General features: G+C 49.7%; 8 protein-coding genes across 8 annotated transcripts; 5 read left to right on the plus strand and 3 right to left on the minus strand.

The window, feature by feature from the left end:
* Nucleotides 1-159: 159 nt before the first annotated feature.
* Nucleotides 160-2,221, plus strand: BC939DRAFT_502455 (uncharacterized protein; the record flags this gene model as incomplete). Its single annotated transcript, XM_051560282.1, has 3 exons — nucleotides 160-812; nucleotides 975-1,021; nucleotides 1,194-2,221. The coding sequence occupies 3 exons, from the start codon at nucleotides 160-162 to the stop codon at nucleotides 2,219-2,221; spliced, it is 1,728 nt and encodes a 575-aa protein (XP_051413154.1).
* A 1,400-nt stretch (nucleotides 2,222-3,621) lies between these two features.
* On the minus strand, nucleotides 3,622-4,389 carry BC939DRAFT_133454 (uncharacterized protein). The gene has a single exon (XM_051550088.1). The coding sequence runs from the start codon at nucleotides 4,134-4,136 to the stop codon at nucleotides 3,681-3,683; it is 456 nt and encodes a 151-aa protein (XP_051413155.1). The 5' UTR covers nucleotides 4,137-4,389; the 3' UTR covers nucleotides 3,622-3,680.
* BC939DRAFT_476445 (uncharacterized protein) lies at nucleotides 4,264-7,142 on the plus strand (the record flags this gene model as incomplete). Its single annotated transcript, XM_051558594.1, has 2 exons — nucleotides 4,264-4,575; nucleotides 4,677-7,142. 2 exons carry the CDS (start codon nucleotides 4,264-4,266, stop codon nucleotides 7,140-7,142), a joined length of 2,778 nt encoding a protein of 925 aa, XP_051413156.1.
* Nucleotides 7,143-7,219: 77 nt separating this feature from the next.
* BC939DRAFT_133452 (AIG1 family-domain-containing protein) lies at nucleotides 7,220-8,927 on the minus strand. Its single transcript, XM_051550087.1, has 4 exons — nucleotides 8,587-8,927; nucleotides 8,402-8,466; nucleotides 8,065-8,264; nucleotides 7,220-7,868 (listed from the first exon to the last, which is right to left on the minus strand). The coding sequence occupies exons 1-4, from the start codon at nucleotides 8,723-8,725 to the stop codon at nucleotides 7,292-7,294; spliced, it is 981 nt and encodes a 326-aa protein (XP_051413157.1). The 5' UTR covers nucleotides 8,726-8,927; the 3' UTR covers nucleotides 7,220-7,291.
* A 7-nt stretch (nucleotides 8,928-8,934) lies between these two features.
* On the plus strand, nucleotides 8,935-10,412 carry BC939DRAFT_449090 (protein-tyrosine phosphatase-like protein). Its single transcript, XM_051555327.1, has 5 exons — nucleotides 8,935-9,380; nucleotides 9,499-9,637; nucleotides 9,719-9,763; nucleotides 9,924-9,994; nucleotides 10,123-10,412. The coding sequence occupies exons 1-5, from the start codon at nucleotides 9,181-9,183 to the stop codon at nucleotides 10,301-10,303; spliced, it is 636 nt and encodes a 211-aa protein (XP_051413158.1). The 5' UTR covers nucleotides 8,935-9,180; the 3' UTR covers nucleotides 10,304-10,412.
* Nucleotides 10,413-11,243: 831 nt separating this feature from the next.
* On the plus strand, nucleotides 11,244-12,794 carry BC939DRAFT_449094 (uncharacterized protein). The gene is made up of 4 exons (XM_051555328.1): nucleotides 11,244-11,412; nucleotides 11,522-11,724; nucleotides 11,907-11,988; nucleotides 12,112-12,794. Exons 1-4 carry the CDS (start codon nucleotides 11,351-11,353, stop codon nucleotides 12,599-12,601), a joined length of 837 nt encoding a protein of 278 aa, XP_051413159.1. The 5' UTR covers nucleotides 11,244-11,350; the 3' UTR covers nucleotides 12,602-12,794.
* Nucleotides 12,795-13,082: 288 nt separating this feature from the next.
* Nucleotides 13,083-13,752, minus strand: BC939DRAFT_396322 (apoptosis-linked protein 2; the record flags this gene model as incomplete). The annotated part of the gene is made up of 2 exons (XM_051552284.1): nucleotides 13,083-13,465; nucleotides 13,593-13,752. 2 exons carry the CDS (start codon nucleotides 13,750-13,752, stop codon nucleotides 13,083-13,085), a joined length of 543 nt encoding a protein of 180 aa, XP_051413160.1.
* A 3,007-nt stretch (nucleotides 13,753-16,759) lies between these two features.
* Nucleotides 16,760-18,607, plus strand: BC939DRAFT_449108 (uncharacterized protein). Its single transcript, XM_051555329.1, has 2 exons — nucleotides 16,760-17,260; nucleotides 17,739-18,607. Exons 1-2 carry the CDS (start codon nucleotides 16,938-16,940, stop codon nucleotides 18,256-18,258), a joined length of 843 nt encoding a protein of 280 aa, XP_051413161.1. The 5' UTR covers nucleotides 16,760-16,937; the 3' UTR covers nucleotides 18,259-18,607.
* Nucleotides 18,608-19,130: the final 523 nt, after the last annotated feature.

Below are 19,130 nucleotides of genomic sequence, written 5' to 3' on the forward strand. Positions count from 1 at the left end.
ACTACCGCTCCTTTCCTTCCTCCTTCTCATCAAGATCATTCTTCTTATTCTTTTCTCATTCCTTCCTCATTCCTCATTCCTCTTTCCTTAAACCCCTCTCCTTTTTCTTTTTTTTTTCTATTCAAAGCACAGCACAGCACAACTCGCACCTTATCCGCAATGTCGGACCGCTCCGCTCACTCCTCCCACTACAGAGGAGGCTCTGTCTCTCGCTCTGGAAACACTCACGCACCGGCCAATTCGACTTCTCCAAGGCCCCAGAAACAAGAGTTTTATGAAGAGTACCATCCCGACGACCACTATCCGGATGATCACTATCCCGACGGGCGTCACCATCATCACGAACAGGAACAATACGAACAGGAACAATACGAACAGGAGCGATACGAACAGGAACAATATGAACAGGAACAATACGAACAACATTATCAACAGCATGGTCAATTTGATGGTGCGAGATCTCCAACACCCGAAACAATTCACAGCCCGATGTACAACCTCGATCAAGCTAGCGCAGCACACCACCACGAACAGTACAATGATGAGCACCTCGAGTACCATGAAAACCGTCAATACCCGGAAGAGGAGGGTTATATTGAAGATGAAGAGCATCCCCATGAGGAAGTGAACTCGCACTCGCACACCTACGCCGACACTCCAGAGCCATCACGCCCGCCGCCAACACGAGGCAAGCTGTTCCGCCTAAAGGTGATAAGCATGGCAACTGTGTTGACTCTGCGAGTGCTGTGGGGTCTCCTCGCTCTCTTCGGTACCATGGCCTGGCTGGCAGTAATGCCAGCCTATGCATTCAGGTACGACCCCTGTTCTGTCCCGCATCGCGTCATCTGAAACGACGAGGGGGATATTAGTGCATGAGTATGCAGCATCGTAGAAATTTCCCTAATTAACGATTCGCCACTTTCTTTTTTTTTTTTTTTACTTCTGTTTTCATTCTCGTCATCAATCCTCTCTAGAAACAAGTACGAACCCAACGGCTTTTCTAATCCGACGTACACTTTCTGTAAGTCAGGGTCTTCATTGTGGTTGCCATTGTTGTTATTTTCCCTCGAACAAAGAAAATGTCGGGAATGAAGTATTTGATATTAGGTCGGGCTACAGCATGGCTCTCTGATTGATTACATTGATGACCAACATCCATCCTTCTTAATTGTATATAACGTTATCGCCGATAGTCCTCGTCGCGACTGTGAGCACATCGATTGCAGCTATTTGGCAATCGTGCTGTCCATATCTCATTCGAATGAACCCGCTCTCTCTCTGGCCCAGGATCATCAACCACCCAATTACCCAGACAATAACCATCGTCTTCTCCATCATCTTGACCATTCTCAACTTTTTCAGTTGGATCATTCTCGCCTCCAACAAAGATGGTGCTAAAACCAACTGTCAAGAGGGATCCCTGTCCAACCGTAGTGGATATGCCCTCCAATGCCGCGGCGTCAATACCGCCCTCGTCATGAACGCCATCATGTTCTTGCTTTGGGCCCCTATCGCTCTGATCATTGTCTGCGGAATGATGGAGGAAGGATTTTGGTGGTGGCGAAAGAACGAGGGATGGGCACAGAATCAAGGACCAAACATGACTCGGGAAGAATACGATCTAAAGATGGCTCGCGGGACGCAGAATTACAACGATCCTTCGATGGACAATTTCTCCCATATGCAGTATGAGGAAATCCAGATGCCTAAGCTGGCTTACGTGACACCCATTGCATCCCAGTTCAAGTCAGGGGGACAGCAGCAAGGCGTTTACGGGGATGAGGAGGGCTATGAGCACTCGAGGCCTTCAACACCCCAGAGACAGCGTCAGCAGCAACCCCAGCGATCTCTCCAGCAACATGCACAGGAACAAGCACAAGCACAGGCACAGGCACAGGCACAGGCACAGGCACAATCGCAGGATGTACGGAGGTTGCGTAACAAGGCTTCAGGTTCCTCTCTGGCGCCTTCATTTGCGGCTCGACTGTCAGGTTTCTTTGGAGCTGGTTGGAACAGCGGACCGATGCCTCCGTCGTCATCGACGGATACAGAGCTTCAGTCACAGCCTCAACAGTATCGAGCAGGACCATCGCGACTCAAGGAGACACATACACAGCCGGCTTCAGAGCCCGAGACGGAAACTCAACCTGACAAGACATCCGTTCATGGAGATGAGTATGTGACCCAGTGGCACAACCGTCGAGATGATGACTGGTCATGAACAATGAAAAAAGAAAAGAAAAAAAAAAGTCAGTTTTCTTATGATATGTATCATCCTATCTATGCATTATGAGACCTCAAAAAAATATAATTATATAATGCCATCGCCGCTTTATGCACGCGTACGAAAGAGAGAAAACGAAAGCGAGGATGAAACAAAAAAGATGGGATCGAAGTGAAGAAGAGCAAAGAAAATAGATTTAGGATTCTTTCGCCGTCATTTTTGGCAATCTCGAAGCTGCTGCTCCTGTGCACTTGCAGCCATGTCTAGCTCCCATAGCTCTTTGTTGTCGAACTTTTATTGCATTTACCCCCCGGAGAGCAGGCAATAACGGTGTGGCATGATGCCGGTTCCTATAAAAAAACCGGCGTCATGGGTTCTCTGATGATACGAAATGTGGGCCCTTCAGAGCGCCCAAAAGCAGATAATGATGGCGCTCAAAGATTTGAATTTGACATTTTTAGCACAAGCACTATATGAAGCATCTACATGAATAGGGCTAGAAGAGAGGGAGCTGGCTGCTGAGAGATACCCTGCTGCGCTTGAATATATTTTTTAGTAGATGAAGCAAGGCCATGCACAACCGTGAGCGAAGCGAGCAATAAGAGCGGTTCCTCTACATATCCCCAGCTCCAGAAATAACGACACATAGAAGGAGGCTGAGAGATGTAGAAGATGGTGGGGGGATAGGTGGTGGCGGCGATGGCATGTATCGGGGGAATCTTCGAGAGAAGACACAGGAGCCTATGGCACGTTTCAGCAGGGTCGTACAGGAACAACTGCGTTTCCCGAGTGTCCATTTTTTGAAGAGGTCAATCGGTCGTTTCAGGTAGTGGGCTACTAAAAAAAAATCTCCGAGCTGACAGCGGAGGGATATTTAGCGTAAGCGTGAAACGTGGAAATGGGCGCAGAGAGAGAAAGAGAGATAAAGAGAAAAAAAAGAGGGACCAGGAATCGCCTGTAGACACAATCTACATAGGAAATGGATGAGAATCGCGTCTAGATCGAGACAGGCGATGGCAATCGATGGCACGCAATCGATGGGATAGGCGGATAAATTTATGGCGTCTGGACATGAGCAAGAACGTATGTCGACATGGGTATCATGTAGCCCATTGGGTCCTTCTCTTTTTTTACGAGCGGGCCGGGCTCTGGGGGGCGGCAGCAGATTTTCAAGAGTACGTGCTATTTTGTACCTAGACTGCAGCCACATTCCCCATGCCCCCCCTTCCCCCCCCCTCTCCCGGTCCATTGTCCCATTGCCAGCCTGGGTCCAAAAGAGGTCAGCGAACCAGCGAGGTTGGTACGTTTTTGTCTGTAGCCCTTGCAGAAAAGATGGCTCTAACCAGAGAACAAAATCTTAAATCAATTCATAGACGAGAGATCCGCGGCGACAAATATAAAAAAGTTCAAGACCAAACCAAATCCAACAAAGAAAAAGAGGCACGCATGCACTAAATTAAATTATATTTTTAAATTGGCCTCTTCCCTGGCTAGGCACATCCACCGAGTTTCCTCCGCCAAATCCTCTCCGCTCCCTCACACTCGTCTTCTTTCGCTCTTTCCCGCTACTTCTTTTTCTCTCTTCCTTTTCTCTCTCTTCCTTCCTTCCTTTCTTATCACCTTTTTGAGAACCCAATTCCATCTGATTCGCAAAAAGGATTCCTCCTTCGACTGGATCGTCAGTCCTGTATACCCTCTCCCTCGAACACAATCGTTTTTCTCTGAAACAACGAGTGTTATACTGCCTTGCTTTTCTTCGCGTCTTTCCTCCTCCCCTCCTCCTTCTATCCCTACACACGGCTGTACACCTTGAACACATCCCATCTTTTGTTTCCCGGTTCTCAACAGCACAGGTTCGTTTTTTCTTCACTACACACATCAACCCTTCGGGAATACAGCGACCCCAATACATCTCCCAACCATACCTTTCTCCGACATTCCTTTAGAAGTGAAGGCTCGCAAATTAATATTGTTGCTCTCGTCGCTATTTTACTCTTCCTTTCCAACAACCAGACCCATCAGAAACTACACAAATAGCCATGCGGTCAGCTACAAAGACCAGCAGTATGTCGCTGCTGTTGATGGTCTTCGCGACAGTGTCCTGGATTAATACAGCATTCGCCAACATCGCATTCACCCCCTTTGCCAACAACACGAGCGTCAAACCTGGCGACTTTATGGACATCACATGGACAAGTGCCCCAGCCGTCAATGGAACAGCCGCCAACAATGATCCCTTCAATCTTAGCTTGCGTGCACTCACTGGCCAAAGATACGATCTCCAGCGCAATGTCGCTCAGACCCTCCTAACCCTCCGTGTCCAAATCCCCGCGGGAGCTACAGGTGGAAAGGTATTGGTCAAAAAACGATTACTCCTAAAACTGCAGCAGCAACATGCTTGTGTACCTTCCTGTTGCTGATGCAATTCTCCTCATTTCCTTTAATCCCACAGCATAGCTTCTATGCTGAATACTCAGGCACTGGTGCCAAGACCGCAAGTTCCAGCCAGTTCAATATCTCAGGTGCTGTTGTCACCACCGCTTCGGCCGCTCCTGCGCCATCAGGCACAAGCTCAGCCAGCCACCCACCTACACACACAGCCGCACCCGGTGCGACTCCCTCAGCCGACACTGGTATTTCTGGTGTAACTTTGGCGATTATCATCGCCGTCGTCGTCGTCGTCCTGGTCCTGATTGCCCTCGTCTTCTTCTGTCGCCATCGTCGTCGCGTGGCCGAGGCTAAGGTCGACAGCCGGTCCATAGACGATAGCAAGGAAGCCGGCTTCACCTCTGGTCCAGGCGCCTATGGATCCAAGAGTCAGGACAAGGAGTCTTTGACGCGATCTGCCGGCTCTGGTGGCGGACCTGTTGACGGCGGCATGGTAGCCATTCCCCTGAACGGTGGTCCCGCAACTCGTCCACCTCGCCCTGAGGATGGTCCTCGGTCACAGCAATCGCATCTCATGCAGCATGCCGGCAGCCCCACCAGGAGTCCATTTGATGGACCAGATATGATGATGCCCCCACCAGGAGCATCACCCCGTCAGCAAAATCAGCAACAGCATTTGTATCAGCCTCCCCCTCAGCTCCCGCCACCTCAGCAGATGTCGCCCTTCAGCCAACCAGCACAGCCCTATGGAATGTCCAATCCATTGATGGCACCATCTCATGCCCACCAGCAACAGCAGCTTCAACGGAATCAGAACCCTTACCAACAGAACAACCGCGAGTCTATCGATTCCGAGCTTGAGTCGGTCTATGACCCCAATCGCCCACGCGTAGCGCCTAACAGCAACCCTGCGGCGAACGTTCGTGCCTCGCCCCTGGGATCTGGATCCCCATTGAAGCACTCGCCTTCCGCACAATCGATCAACAGCAACCGGCTTCCTCATAATATGAGTCCTCAGCCCCAGAACCAGACTCAGAATCCATTCACTCAGCCGGAACACGAGATCATGGCAGTCGCTGCTGCCGTTGCTGCTGCCGTTGCTGCTGCCTCGTCCCCAGGTCAGACCCATCGTCAGTTGCAGCAGGATCCTCGTATAAGCCCCGCTGCTCGATCTGCTCCCTCGCCTAGAATGAAAGAGATTGAGATGCAGCCGCTTGATATCCAGCAACACCATTATGAGCAGCAGCAAAAAATGATGCAACGCCAGCAACAAGAGCAACAGCAGCAGCAGTCTACACAACCTGCACCTGTTCCTGCCCCCGTTCCTGCACCCGTCCCTGCACCCGTCCCTGCCTCTGTGCCTGCACCGATGCCTGCAGCCCAAAAATCCATTAACCCGACTCAGTTCGATGACAAAGCCGAGCTCCAAGAGGACGATAACGTCGTCGCTTACAACGGATACCGCGACACCATCTTTGGAGCTTATGCTCACAATGACGACGAGGATGAAGAGGACGAGCATAAATCATCCATCCCAGCTGTCCCCGTCTTGCCAGCGGCCCAAATCTCGACCCAGAAGAACACGGAGCAACCATCGATGGAGCAGGCCACCGGTGGAGCCGAAATCCAGCGTAAGAAGTCCGTCAAGTTCACAGGAGTCCCTCCTTCGGGTCCTATTGTCTTGCCAAGCCATGAGGCCGCCAAAGAACACCAGGCTCAGCGTCAGCAGCGCTACCAGCAACAGGAGGATCAGGGCCAGCAGCAACGTCAACAGAGCCGTCCTTTCTCGGAAGCAGAATACACGGAGATGGATTTCGGCGACGAGGATTACGAAGATGAGGACGATATCAAGAACCGACTTATGGAGACAGAGGTCCCCAGCCCTGTGTCGAGCACCTCCTCGCGGCCCTACATTGACACCGCCGTCGGCAACTCGTCTTCACCTCAGACTAGTGCCGCGGGCCTCAATAACTTTTCTCCGATCCGCTCCCCAGGTGGATATGTTCCCCCACCACCAGTAGCAACACAGCAATCCTTCAAGCCAACCGCCGCTGAGGACTCGCCTAGCCTGGACACGGGCTTCGGACATGGCTTCTACGAAGATGTCCTGGCAGCGGTCGAAAAGACTGTGCCCCCACCCTCGACGACGGCTCCTTCGCCTACATCGGCCTCCTCGCCTAAATCCCCACAGCCCCCTGCTTCCTCAACACCAGGATATGTCAAGCCGGTGATGCCCCCCGTGCCACGGTCACCCTCGCCCCCACCGGCGATGGTCACGCCACAACAGTTTGTGCAGCAGAAGCATATCTCGGTCCCACAGCCGCTGCAGATCCAGCCCGTGAACGAGCAGGTCTTTGGAGCACCTTCTCCGCGCATCGCTCCCTCGGTCGTGAAACAGTTCCATGCGAACAAGGCCTACCCTTCCCCATCGGTCTCACCGGCGCCACTTCCGGCCGCTAGCAATCATAACCATAGCGCGCAGGGACAGCAGCCTGGTGGAGAGTTCTATGAGGGATCATCGCTGCTTTAAGAACTTTTTTTGCATTTAGAACAAAAACCCCCAATAATAATAAACGTATCAATAATACGCATAGAGGAATAATAATAACTCGGCCCAGTTCAGTTGTTTATTTATTATAGGATAGGAGGGTTGCCTAGTGTTGCTGTTACAGAAAAGTCCTATAAAGCCCCTCCAGATACTGTAGACCCGATCTGTGGCGATGCTGCTGACGGCTGTGGTGTCGATGTCGCGGAAGGGGTATCGCTGAGTCGTTTTGATCGCCCACTCTTTCGGAAGAGACTACTGAACCGACTCTCCTTCCTCTTCATCTCATTAAACTGCTCCTCCGCCTGGTCTTCAAAAAAGCTCGGCTCGAACTGTGCCAGATGACCCTTGATCCTCTGCACATACCCCTCCATCGCGATCCCGTTCCCGAAACTCTCCAGAAACGGCTTATGAGAATAAGGCGCAGTATTGGCATCCAGAGTCATCAGCGCCTCCCAGAACTCTTGTGCACCCCCTGAAGGGTACGGAAACCGGGCGTAGTCCATCGAAAAGACTGTAAGCGGTGGGGACGGGAGTTTGAAATCTTCTTGGATCTGGCGGGACCAGGCCAGGAGCTGGAGACGGGCTTCCGTGGCTGGCGGGAGGAGTTCTGGGGTCGCATGCGTGAAAACGATGAGGACCTTGGGCCAGAAGGCCGGGGTGAAGAGGCCTTGGTAGGTCTGAAGGGTTTGGTGGAAAGTGTTGTCGTAGCTATAATAAATTAAAAAAAAAAAAGGGCGAGAGCAAGCAAGGAGCGGGTAGAGCAGGTTATCGCGTGGCGATGTTCAAGTACACACATGAAAAAAGATCGGAGGCAAGATAGCTGTTAGCCGTGAGAGATTGCTTTTCCAAGCATTCAACCAAGCAAGTAAGCAAGCAAGCGAAAAGGCATGTAATCATGACTTGCCGGTAATGTGTACACTTGACAACGAAGAGGAAGGCATCGACGCCTGCAGCGACTTTTGTCAGGAGAGTACCGATCTCATTGACGCGGTTGGGGTTGTGGAGCTGGCCATTGAAGGATGGAGTGTCGATACAGTGGATGATCGGGTTCGAGGCGATGTTCAGGAAGTGATTCGAGGCCTGGTCGACTCTCTGCGTTACTTCCTAGAAAGTCGTCCATTAGCCATAGCAGGCAGAGTGTATGAAGGTTTTAGTAAAGGATTGGTCTAGCCTGCAATCTATCCTATCCCTCATTGTTGTGGAGACGAGTGGGAAGTAATTGACCGTAATTGTGAACGTACGCTCACGGAGGCCTTGGCCGGGAAGATCTCTTTGCTTAGGATGGCATTCAGGAGCGTGCTCTTTCCTAGAGGACAGACAGCCAAATGTTGAGTTGTGTGTTAAGTGTGAGCTGGTGCCTTGTCAAAGGGAACCGGAACTGGAGAGTAGCCAGTGGATTCTTTGGCACATCGGTGTTTTGCATTACCTTCACCACTCTTGCCAATGGCTACTACGGTGAACTCGCGTGCGGGGGTGTTGGTTCCGACCTGTTGCTGCTGCTGTTCAAGCTGCTGTTGCTGTAGCTGCCGCAGGTACTGCTGGTGCTGTGTCTCGCCAGCGTACATATCGTATATTTATGGAAAATGATTACGAAATAAAAATAAAAAAGAGAGCGTGTTCCTGGGTGTAGAATGAGAGGAGTCGCACGTAAGAGAGAGGGAGTGGAGTCGGATGGATGTCAAGGATGGATTAGAAGGAGAGGAAGAAGAGGGTTAATCGGGTTTAGGGTTGATGGCTGGAGGTGTCTTGGCCAGAGGCGCGTTGTTCGTCTTCGCCATCACTTTCCCACAACCATCCGGTGATGGGGTCACACCCACATCTTCTGGGTGCCATGACGCAGTAGGTCGGCCCTTCATGCACATTCCTAACAGTACATCCGCCTTCATCATCGTGGAGAAGGTGCAGGAGTAGCTCCTCTCCTTCCCTCCTTCTCCTCTCTTTTTTATCAATATACTATCACATCTACCCTCTTCCACTCCCAGTTGTGTGTGTGGCCCAACTGTCTGGGACCAGCAAACAAATGTCCCGGTTCAATATCAGTCCTATCAAGGTCGACTCGCTCAGCTTTCTTATCCTTGACAGCCCCTCCGACCAGACACTGCCGGCCTATATCCCCATCTTTGAGCAGCACAATGTCACGGACCTTGTACGCATCTGCGAGGGCTCGCCCTATACTATCGACCCATTGACCGCCATTGGCATCAAAGTGCACGATGACATGTGCGTCCTCTCTTCTCTCTCTCGCTCCCTGACATGGCTTTCTACGAAAGTGGGCCTGAAACCCCTCTCGGAGAATAGAATAGAATCTTACTATCGTGTGTTTTTTTTTTGTTTACAGGAAATTCGAGGATGGGACAGCCCCATCGAAGGAGATCGTGGCCAGATGGCTAGAACTGAACGACGAAGTATTCTTTGAATCGCCCACATCCGACAGATGTATAGCTGTCCATTGTGTCTCCGGCATAGGAAGAGCACCGGTAAATGGCCTCAACATGCTCTGTCTGTCTAGCTCGTGTCATCCCTTTTTCTGGCCATGAGATTAATCCTTATTCTTGTAGGTCATGGTGGCGATATCAATGGTCGAGAACGGCATGGATGCACTGGTAACGTTCTAAACAACGACGCATGACTTTCAATTGACAATGCCTGGAAGACGAAGAGGATCATGAAGCCGTTCTAAAGATCTCGATCTTGTGTGCTGGGACGGACTTGTCGTGTCGTGTTGTGTCTTTTTCTTTTTCTTTTCTTTTTGTTGGAAAATAGGATGCCATCGCCTATATCCGGAAGGCGAGACATGGAGCATTAAATCGTGTCCAGATCACATTCTTGAATGGGTAAACATGTCGACGCATCATTCTTTGTATAGCTTTGAAGCTATCGCAGGTTGACCTGTAGCGAAGGCATCATGTTGCTGATGGACGACGTTCTCGTGTTATTTTTATATACTGAATAATGCACTCAGGTACAGGAAGAGAAAGAAGGGCTTTAATTACAAGCAGAAGCAGAGGCAGCAACAGGACTTGTTGAAGGCAGCACTGGGGACCAATGGATTGACTGAGCCATCTTCGACTTCAGCACAAGAGACCAATGACTGTGATAAGAAGAAGAAAGGATTTTTGGCCAGGCTGTTTGGGAAGAAGTGAGATATCATGGACAATCTTTCGATAGACCCATAGACCGATTACAATAGACTAGACAATTAGATAGATAGATCGACAGATACAGAATGAAGAGGAAGAAAAACAACAAGTGAACATGTATTGACGCGAAAAGTTCAGTCTTTTTGCGGTTGGAATGTTGTAGTCGTTGGTGTCAAATCATATCACGTCCAGCACAACCATTGGTACAACACGAAAGCTATGCATAGCAGAGTGTATACTACTTTCTAGCGCGAAAAGAAACGGCACCACTTGACGTAGGAGATCGGTCTTGCAGCGAAGCATTTTGCTCTGCGCCAGCCTACTTACAGTTGAGCCGCATGAGTAATATCGAGAAAAAAGCGGTGCCAGGGTGCTGCCGATGCAGGCACGCAGGTACATGTGGTTCATTTGCACCTCGTCAACACTCAACCACCGGCAGAAAAATGATACATTCCTCTCTTGAATGGTAGCAATGGATACATACACGCGGCAATAAAAAAATTTGTTCCCATTATAAATAAAAGTTCCGGGTTTACTTCTGCTATATACCCATGGGGATGCAGAGGCAGGACTGGGTTGAAGAGGAGCTGGGCGTGATCATGCGGAACCCCTAAGCAGGCCCAACGAAGAGGGCCTTCCCCCAGACAAAAGCATTCCTCTCGGTTCGCTCCTTGACGGGCACGGTCAATGGATCGTAAAGAGGGGAGACTAGATCAAGCACTGCGGACGAGGACGCGCTTAAATACAGACGTAGACGTCCATGCATGGACAGATGGACAAATGGACAAGCTGACAAACAATATACGTAAACCGCTATCTAGGTTGCATGGCCCTAGGCATGTGTATGGTAATGGGGGGCCCCTCAGGCGATCTGTCTTCTAAAAACGTCAGCCAGAACTGATATAAATACACCTCCCCTCCCTCCTTTCCTTTTTTCTTTTCCCCTCTTCTTCAGTTTCCCACACTCTGTTCCTCGCTTCTCTCTATACCCGCCTTACCAGCCAAACCTATCCATTCACACATACACACATACACACATACTCTCACAACATGTCTTCTCCCCAAGGAAACCGTCTCGCTGGCAAGGTCGCCGTCATCACCGGTGCTGGAAGGCAAGCTCATTTAACATTTCAACACCACTCATGAATCATTTTTAACGTGTTCCTTGTTGTGTCGAAGCATTAAGGCTAACCATCGCGACCCATTTATCTCATCCAACAGTGGAATCGGTTTAGAGTCCTCCGTCCTGTTTGCTTCAGAGGGCGCTAAGGTGGTCTGCGCGGACATCAACGAGAAGGGTGCGGCTGCGACGGTCGAGAAGATCGCGTCGCTCTTTGGCGAGGGTCGTGCTGTCTCTGTCCGCGCAGATGTCAGCAAGGAGGAGGATGTCAAGAAGATGATCCAGTTGGCTGTCTCGCAGTTCGGTAAGGGCCCAGGAGGATACTCTACCTTCATTATGGCGAACAAAGGACCGGGCGTAGTGGCTGTTCAAGCAATGTTACATTTTTTGATCAACTGATCCTCGCTCCCATGCGTATGCATTTTTTTTCTGAATGCGGATGGCTGACACGCTGTTCGCTCATTTTGTTCTTTCGCACATTACTAGGTAAGATCAACGTCCTCTTTAACAATGCTGGAATCATGCATCCTGCTGACGACAACGCTATCACCACCTCGGAGGATATCTGGTACGTCTGTTTGAATGTCTGTTCACTGGTTGCCATCACCATTATTCCTGCAATGTGCATCCTTTTACCTTGTCCCTAACATCGTCCCTCGTTTTTCTGTGGTTAATTGACTCGAATCAACAGGGACCTGACGATGAAGATCAATGTCAAGGGTGTCTGGTGGGGCTGCAAATACGCCATCGAGGAGATGCGCAAGACCGGTGGTGGGTCGATCATCAACACAGCCTCGTTCGTGGCCCTCCGTGGAGCGGCCACCCCTCAATTGGCCTACACAGCCTCAAAGGGAGCTGTCCTGGCCATGACCCGCGAGTTGGCTGTCGTCCACGCGAAGGAGAACATCCGCTTCAACGCCCTCTGCCCCGGCCCTCTGCGTACGCCCCTACTGATGGAGTTCTTGAATACGGAGGAGAAGAAGAACAGGCGGCTGATTCATGTGCCCATGGGTCGGTTTGGAGAGGCGATCGAGCAGGCCAAGGCGGCCCTGTTCTTGGCCTCGGATGATTCCTCCTACATGACTGGAACGGACTTTACGGTTGACGGAGGTCTTTGTGCCGCCTACGTTACACCCGAAGGCGAGACCCTTTCGAACTCACCCCACGTATCCTACCAATAGACGAGGGCAGGCTATGATAGCGAAGGATAAATCATTGCAAACACTTATGAGTAATAAAAAAAACACCCCACGGTAGACTTCTCATGAGCTTTTAACGCACGTTCGTCAATTGGGTTCATTTGCTGGCGAAGCAGAATTAGGTTGATGGGTTGATGGTTTTTTTTTTTTTTTTTTTTTTTTTTTTTTTTTTTTTGGGAAGGTTAAGCTACTATACAAGGCGAAGCAACTTCGTGCTCCATATTTTACAGAAAAGAAAATGCTACGGCAAATGCAAAACGCGATGTTCAAAAAGGTGTATGTACAAACGATCGAAATCGACTATTATTCGTTGTATCTCATATCGATCCATGGTCTTTTAGCGGTTGCTGATGACTAGTCCCAGAAACTATAGAATCAAAAAAAAAAAAAAAAAAAGTCGTTAGCATGCTGCGATCTCTTGCTCATCATCATCACCATCATCGTTGTTATTTATTTATTTCTCCTAGACCGCCAGAAGCGTTACCTGTTCGTAAGTCATGGTGACAATACCCGTTCCAGCGATGTCGATCCGTCTAAAGGCATCCGTGAGTGTCTGGACCGTAACACAGGACTGGACAAAGTTGTCAAAGCTGATATCGCCACGACCGCGAACGTCGTACTTGGTCATGATCAAGGCCACAGTGACCTCGCTCAGGTTATAACCAAATCCTCTGAGGGCCTTTTGCAACTCCATCGAATCAATAGTTCCTGAGCCGTCGAGGTCGTAGGTCTGAAAGCAGGCCTTCCATTTCTCAATGTAGTTCCATAGTCCGATAAATTCGTTAAAGGAAATGGTCCCGTTGCCGTCGCGGTCAAACATGTTCATCATCATCCGCACAGTTTCCACTAAGTAAAAAGTAAGCAAAGTGAGACCATAATAAAAAAGTGTTAGAAAATGGGCCGGACAATTGAACAGTTGATCTATCCTCATTTTGGAGGACTACAGCCCAAAGCAAAGAAAAAAAAAACTTACTGTTGAAGGGTGTCCAGCCATCGCCATTCATCAGTGCCCGTTGGAGCTCCTCACACGACAGAGTACCCGAATGATCCGTATCGACGGCATCAAACCAATCCCGTAGCGAGTTCAGCGCAGACAAGCTACTAGACGCCCGGCGTCCATTTACCTGCTGCATCTGCCGTTGTTGCTGCAGCGTATTCTGATGGTGTTGGTATTGCTGGCGCTGGAACTGCATCTCGCTGGTAGAGCCCTGCTGGTAGGTGTTATAATGGTTGTACTGCTGATAGGGTTGTCGTTGTTGCTGTTGCTGAAGAGGCTGGACGAGGGAGCTGGAGGAGGATTGGGTACTGAAGGGAGCCGTGTGGGCGGCTCTTGACTGCGAAGTTGAGTAGGAGGAGTACGCGGAGGGTTGTGGGTGTTGCTGGTAGGTGTGCTGCTGCACTGGAGCACGATGCATGGTGTTGTGGGCGTTATCGGAAGAAGGTGAGAAGGTTTGGTGTGGGTAGTAGTGCTGTTGCTGTTGGTGCTGCTGGGCGGCCATGGTGCAAGGGTTATCGCGAGGGATAGGAAGTGTGAGATGGTCGTGAAGGAAAAAGGAACAGAAAGGGAAACAAGAAGAGATGTCTTACCTATAAATATTGGTTTACTTCGCCTCCACTTCCTCCGCTGACTTTCTCGTGCGGCCCTAGTTCCTGGGGCAAGAAAGAAGAAAAGACAGGGCTGCGGGCGCACAATTTCCCACTCGAAAACTCAAAAGGGCTGAATCGCATTCGCACCGCATGGCAGCTTTTTTACGGTGACATCAGCTTATGTGTTCATAATAAAAAGAACCCTCGAGTAGCGCTAGTGTCTTCTCTCCTTTTCTTCGTTGGTTCCCCCGGTGGAGTGGGCCGCACAGCTGTTTGACATTAGCTCAGCACCGCGAAAAGAAATGCGCGGAAATTTATTTCATAAGGAGACATGGGTCGACAATTTCAATAATCTCCTCCATGATCTGCTGCGGTCGCTTTTCGGAATGATGGCCCATCGACTCCGTTTCACAGAGGGAAAATTCGCTTACATCGATCGCATCGCCAATTAAGCAATGGTCCATGCAAAAGGAATGGCTGCGGAGCTAATTGGGCATTCCTGATTTTGCTCTGCTTCCGTTGGAATCAATGGAATCAATGGTGACACCCAGTTCATGATGGTAGAGGCTGTGTGTGAGCACAGATGCCCCTTGCATCTAGTGGGGCGTCTGCAGCGTACCTGAATACACTGATGCTGTTACTGCTGTTGTTGCTGTTGCTGTCGCTATTGCTATCGATGCCAATTGTCGATGATATTGCTGCTGTATGAATCCGATCTGTACAAACAACGACCTAAGCAACTGATGTTCGCTAATGCAATTAAACCACAGGGCGAATTATGAAAAGAAGGCTCCTTGAGAGCCCTGGTCGATGCCACTTTCTCCTGGGACCATTTTCAATCGGCAGCAGGGAGCGATACTGAGTCCTCTTCCTTCTTCTCTCTTCTTCTCTCTCGTCTCCTCCGCCCCTCCACCGTCATCCTCCTTCCTTATTCATCCCTTCACTCTAATGCTAATGATCGTAATGACCCTTTGAAACCCTGCACACCTTTGAACACGTTTTTACGGCCCATAGAGACCCTGCATCTTTTTTACCCGCCCATCCTGTCTGCCTTGTTAGCCAGTCCACAGCACGTCATTGCTGCCAATACACCTTCCGCATTCACGCCTTTCAATAAGCTGTTTCGCCACCAATTTTTAATGACCCATCTTACACCCTATATCGATCGCATCTATTCATAGCCTTTCCCTCCATCCGCATTGACATCGCTCCAGCTGTCTTCTTTTCTCCTTGTTCGGTCTTTGTCCTGTTTCCTCGCCCTTGGGGACCACACCCTCTACACCTGTTTTCTCTCGACTAGCTGAGGTAAGACAGATCTTCCTTCAAGCAGATATACTGCAGAAAGGGCGCATTGTATTCCTACATCACAACATGAACGAACAGCAAAAAGCGTTGATGTTCCATCGAGCGCAATGACCATGTTGGTTGCTCCCTGGCAGTGCCAATTAAGTAGTTACTTCACGCGGGGGAGGCCGACTCGGCTTCCTCGCTCTTTCCCTTTTGATTTGGATAATTCTCTGTCCCCGCGCCAGACCCCTATGTCGAACTCGATCGCTCGATGTTCGATAAGTCTCTTCTCGCTTGACTCTTTCTGTCTCTCTGCTGGGGTCCACTGCGGAAGGAACGAACGTCTATTCTATCGTTGCATTGCAATCATGTGGTTTACATAACGATTGTTGTTTTGTGTCATACGCTTTTTTAAGAGACCTTTACCAGGCTTTGCGCACGTTTTTGGTGCCATCTTTCTCATTGTATATCAATACCGCGCTGCTCTCTCTTTCCCTCGCCCGCTTGCTCTTATCCTTCTGTGCAACGGATCGTTAGCAGATGGGCGAGCTCCCATGCATCCTGTGCGACCCCATCATCATGACATGACATCTCTTAAAAATCCTTGTCTCTATCTCCATTTCCCTCTGTCCCCTTCTCCCTACTCTTTCTCTCCTATTCAAAGATGATTCTTTCAATGCGGATCATGGAAGACGGACCATTACATATTACTGAGTTAAGCCAGGGACCCTTCTACAGTAAACTGTGCCATGATAGCTGCTGTGTGCCCTTGTGTCCCATCGATGGCGGAGATAACGCTCGCACGAATATTTTTGGTTCCGTTTGCTATTTTTACACCGGCACCGTACAACAAAGTTGATGCCTGGCCCTCTTTGTCTTTTTTGAAGCCCTGGAGCATTTGTGAGCAGTGTCTCCGTCTCCTTCTCTTCTCACACACAACAAAAAACAGCTGCTTGCAGTCCTTGTTTAACACCAACCTCATCTCTTCCCTGCTTGATTCCTTTCTACTAGATCATCCCACCTTCCCCTCATCTCCTCTGTCAGGGCAAAGAGCACCAAAAAGACGCCCCTCTGCGCACTTCTTCATATTCTATCGTGTTCCAATTCTTGTGCTCGCTATTTGGTCTGTTTGCTATCCCTTCGTAACATCTACTCAAAACAAGTGGACTTTCCTCAGTCAGCAAGTCAACAAGTCAACAAGTCAGCACCACCCACCTTCCTTCGCCTCTCTTCAGCCAGTATCGTCACCAGGACGAAATATACAAGAACTTAGGCCCCTCCTACTTCAGGTACAGGCGACTCTCTCTATTATCTCCGGTTTCTCTTCACTGAGTGTTACCCACCTAACAGGCCAATTGACCATGGAAACCGCTTTTGAACATCTCTATCAAAACAGCACAAAGCAGTATCCACCATTAAGGAACAACGCCCCCATAGCTTTACTATGCCGAAAGACCGCCCTGTACCGCTGCAGCTCGGCAACACTGCTCCCAGGGCCAAGGTTGACACGTCGTACACATGGCTGGCCTTGTACTTCTTTCTCAATCTCACTCTCACCATCTACAACAAGGCGATTCTCAGCACCTTCCGCTTCAAATACCCATGGACGCTCACCGGCATCCACACGCTGTGCTCGGGTATTGGAGCGCTCTCCATGGCCAAGATGGGCTATTTCACCCCAGCACAGCTCGGCGAGCGAGAGAACATGGTCATGCTCATGTTCTCGTTCCTGTATACGCTCAACATCGCCATCAGCAATGTCTCTCTGTAAGTTTGCTTTTAATGCCTACGTCCTTTATTCTTTGTGATTACTTCCTCTTCTTTGTGAGACATGCCCTTGTAGCGCCGCCACGGACATTAAAGGATACCACAGGAGAAATACAAGGGAGAGATCTGAAATTGCAGTGGTGAAATGAAAAATGGGAGAACGTATCAGAGAAGCAGATTCGAAGCAGGAGGAGGGCGACAGCCTCTTTCTATTATAGGCCCTGGATCAGATGAAAGGGATTGGGTCCCTGCAGGATCGAACAGGGCAGCAAACAACAACATTCACACATATTGGCATGCAGCACCACACCTTTTTTCGCCCTTTCCGAAACACCTGGCCGCACTGGGGATCGATCGATCAGCCGATCTGGCACTGTCTTGATGTCTTTGATAGGATTCTTTGCTAATCGCTCCTTTTTTTTCTTTTTTCTTTTTTCTTTTTATCGTTTCACTCTCACTGGGCTCCACTTTAAATCAGGAATGAGGTGTCGGTTGCTTTCCACCAAGTCGTGCGGGCCATGACACCCGTGTTCACAATCGCAATCTCGGTCGCGTTTTTGTCCAAGAGATACAGTGGGAAGACTTATCTCTCATTGCTGCCGCTGCTCCTGGGCGTGTACATGGCGACGGTGGGCGAGTATTCGTACACGGCCATGGGCTTTTTTCTCACGGTGCTAGGCACAGCCCTGGCGGCGATCAAGACCGTGGTCACGAACCGGATCCAAGTCGGACGACTTCAGCTTCACCCACTTGATCTGTTGCTGAGGATGAGTCCGTTGGCGTTTGTCCAGACGGTGATCTTTTCCTGGATGAATGGAGAGCTCGACGAGGTGGTTTCGTTCTGCAAGGGTGATAATATGAGCTACAAACTGATCATGGCCCTGCTCGTGAACGGAATCGTGGCTTTCTTCCTCAACTATGTCTCATTCACGGCCAACAAGAAAACTAGCGCTCTCACCATGACCGTCGCAGGTATGATTTCAATCCCGATTTCTTAGCTTCTTTTTGTGGAACTCAAAAAGGCGGGAGTGGGAACGGATGAGCGGGCAAAACGGGGAGAACTGTCATCATTGGGAGACCTCATACGGCTATTTACTGAAAGTGGTTACTGATTATTACTTGTTGTGGTTTTCTATGTGGGTCTATAGCTAATGTCAAGCAGGTGCTGTCGATTGTTGTGGCGGTGACGGTGTTCAACACGACGATCGGCTTCCTCAACGGCATGGGAATCATCACGACTCTTATTGGAGGAGCTTGTTACAGGTATGGATTCCATCGTGGATAACAGAACGCCGTTTGCACATTGGAATGATGGAGATCTGACCCCCTTGTATATTTGCGCCTTTCCCCTCCCCGTCCTCCCCCCCCCCCCCCCCCCCCCCCCTTCTAGCTATGTGGATATGAGAGAAAAGAGTCAAAGGGCACGACCAATGACACCAGCATTCCCGCTCCCCTCACCTCCAGGACAAGGAACGCTTTCGGAGAAAGAAGAGCTGCTGAATGTGAGGATAGTAAACTGAAGCTGATAGCAGCACTTAGAGGGCAGAAAGGCATACAATCCGTAGGACCGAACAACCTATAGATACAATAATACAAACACACCAAAGCAAATTGTATATCGAAAAGCGGCTCAGGAGTGCCATGAGGGCTGTAGAGAAACCTTTTATGATCCATGTCTTTAACGAAACGGCGACCCATACGCATTGCTGCTTCATTATGTTGGCTATTTTTCTTTATTTTGCTTCAGTGGATTGTTTTTCGTTTTTCTGATTTACTTATGTTGTTATGTTATGTCGCTAAATGTCTCCTCGTTCTAGTTGTCCTACTTTTTTTCACTTGTTTACCATCGTTTGTTAAAGTCCGTGGTTAC

The sequence above is a fragment of the Gamsiella multidivaricata genome (genome assembly GCF_025024155.1).
Source record: "Gamsiella multidivaricata strain RSA 2152 chromosome Unknown BC939scaffold_26, whole genome shotgun sequence".
In the NCBI taxonomy this organism is placed as follows: domain Eukaryota; kingdom Fungi; phylum Mortierellomycota; class Mortierellomycetes; order Mortierellales; family Mortierellaceae; genus Gamsiella; species Gamsiella multidivaricata.

Coding starts and splice junctions, on each gene's coding strand:
- BC939DRAFT_133452 (XM_051550087.1), bottom strand. CDS start 8,725: ATGTACGCTGGCGAGACACAGCACCAGCAGTACCTGCGGCAGCTACAG. Junction 8,265..8,401: donor CGGCCAAGGCCTCCGTGAGC/GTACGTTCACAA, acceptor ACGACTTTCTAG/GAAGTAACGCAGAGAGTCGA. Junction 7,869..8,064: donor GTCAAGTGTACACATTACCG/GCAAGTCATGAT, acceptor AATTTATTATAG/CTACGACAACACTTTCCACC.
- BC939DRAFT_133454 (XM_051550088.1), bottom strand. CDS start 4,136: ATGTATTGGGGTCGCTGTATTCCCGAAGGGTTGATGTGTGTAGTGAAG.
- BC939DRAFT_449108 (XM_051555329.1), top strand. CDS start 16,938: ATGCCGAAAGACCGCCCTGTACCGCTGCAGCTCGGCAACACTGCTCCC. Junction 17,261..17,738: donor GCCATCAGCAATGTCTCTCT/GTAAGTTTGCTT, acceptor ACTTTAAATCAG/GAATGAGGTGTCGGTTGCTT.
- BC939DRAFT_449090 (XM_051555327.1), top strand. CDS start 9,181: ATGTCCCGGTTCAATATCAGTCCTATCAAGGTCGACTCGCTCAGCTTT. Junction 9,638..9,718: donor CCGGCATAGGAAGAGCACCG/GTAAATGGCCTC, acceptor TTATTCTTGTAG/GTCATGGTGGCGATATCAAT. Junction 9,764..9,923: donor AGAACGGCATGGATGCACTG/GTAACGTTCTAA, acceptor GTTGGAAAATAG/GATGCCATCGCCTATATCCG.
- BC939DRAFT_449094 (XM_051555328.1), top strand. CDS start 11,351: ATGTCTTCTCCCCAAGGAAACCGTCTCGCTGGCAAGGTCGCCGTCATC. Junction 11,413..11,521: donor GTCATCACCGGTGCTGGAAG/GCAAGCTCATTT, acceptor CTCATCCAACAG/TGGAATCGGTTTAGAGTCCT. Junction 11,989..12,111: donor ACCACCTCGGAGGATATCTG/GTACGTCTGTTT, acceptor TCGAATCAACAG/GGACCTGACGATGAAGATCA.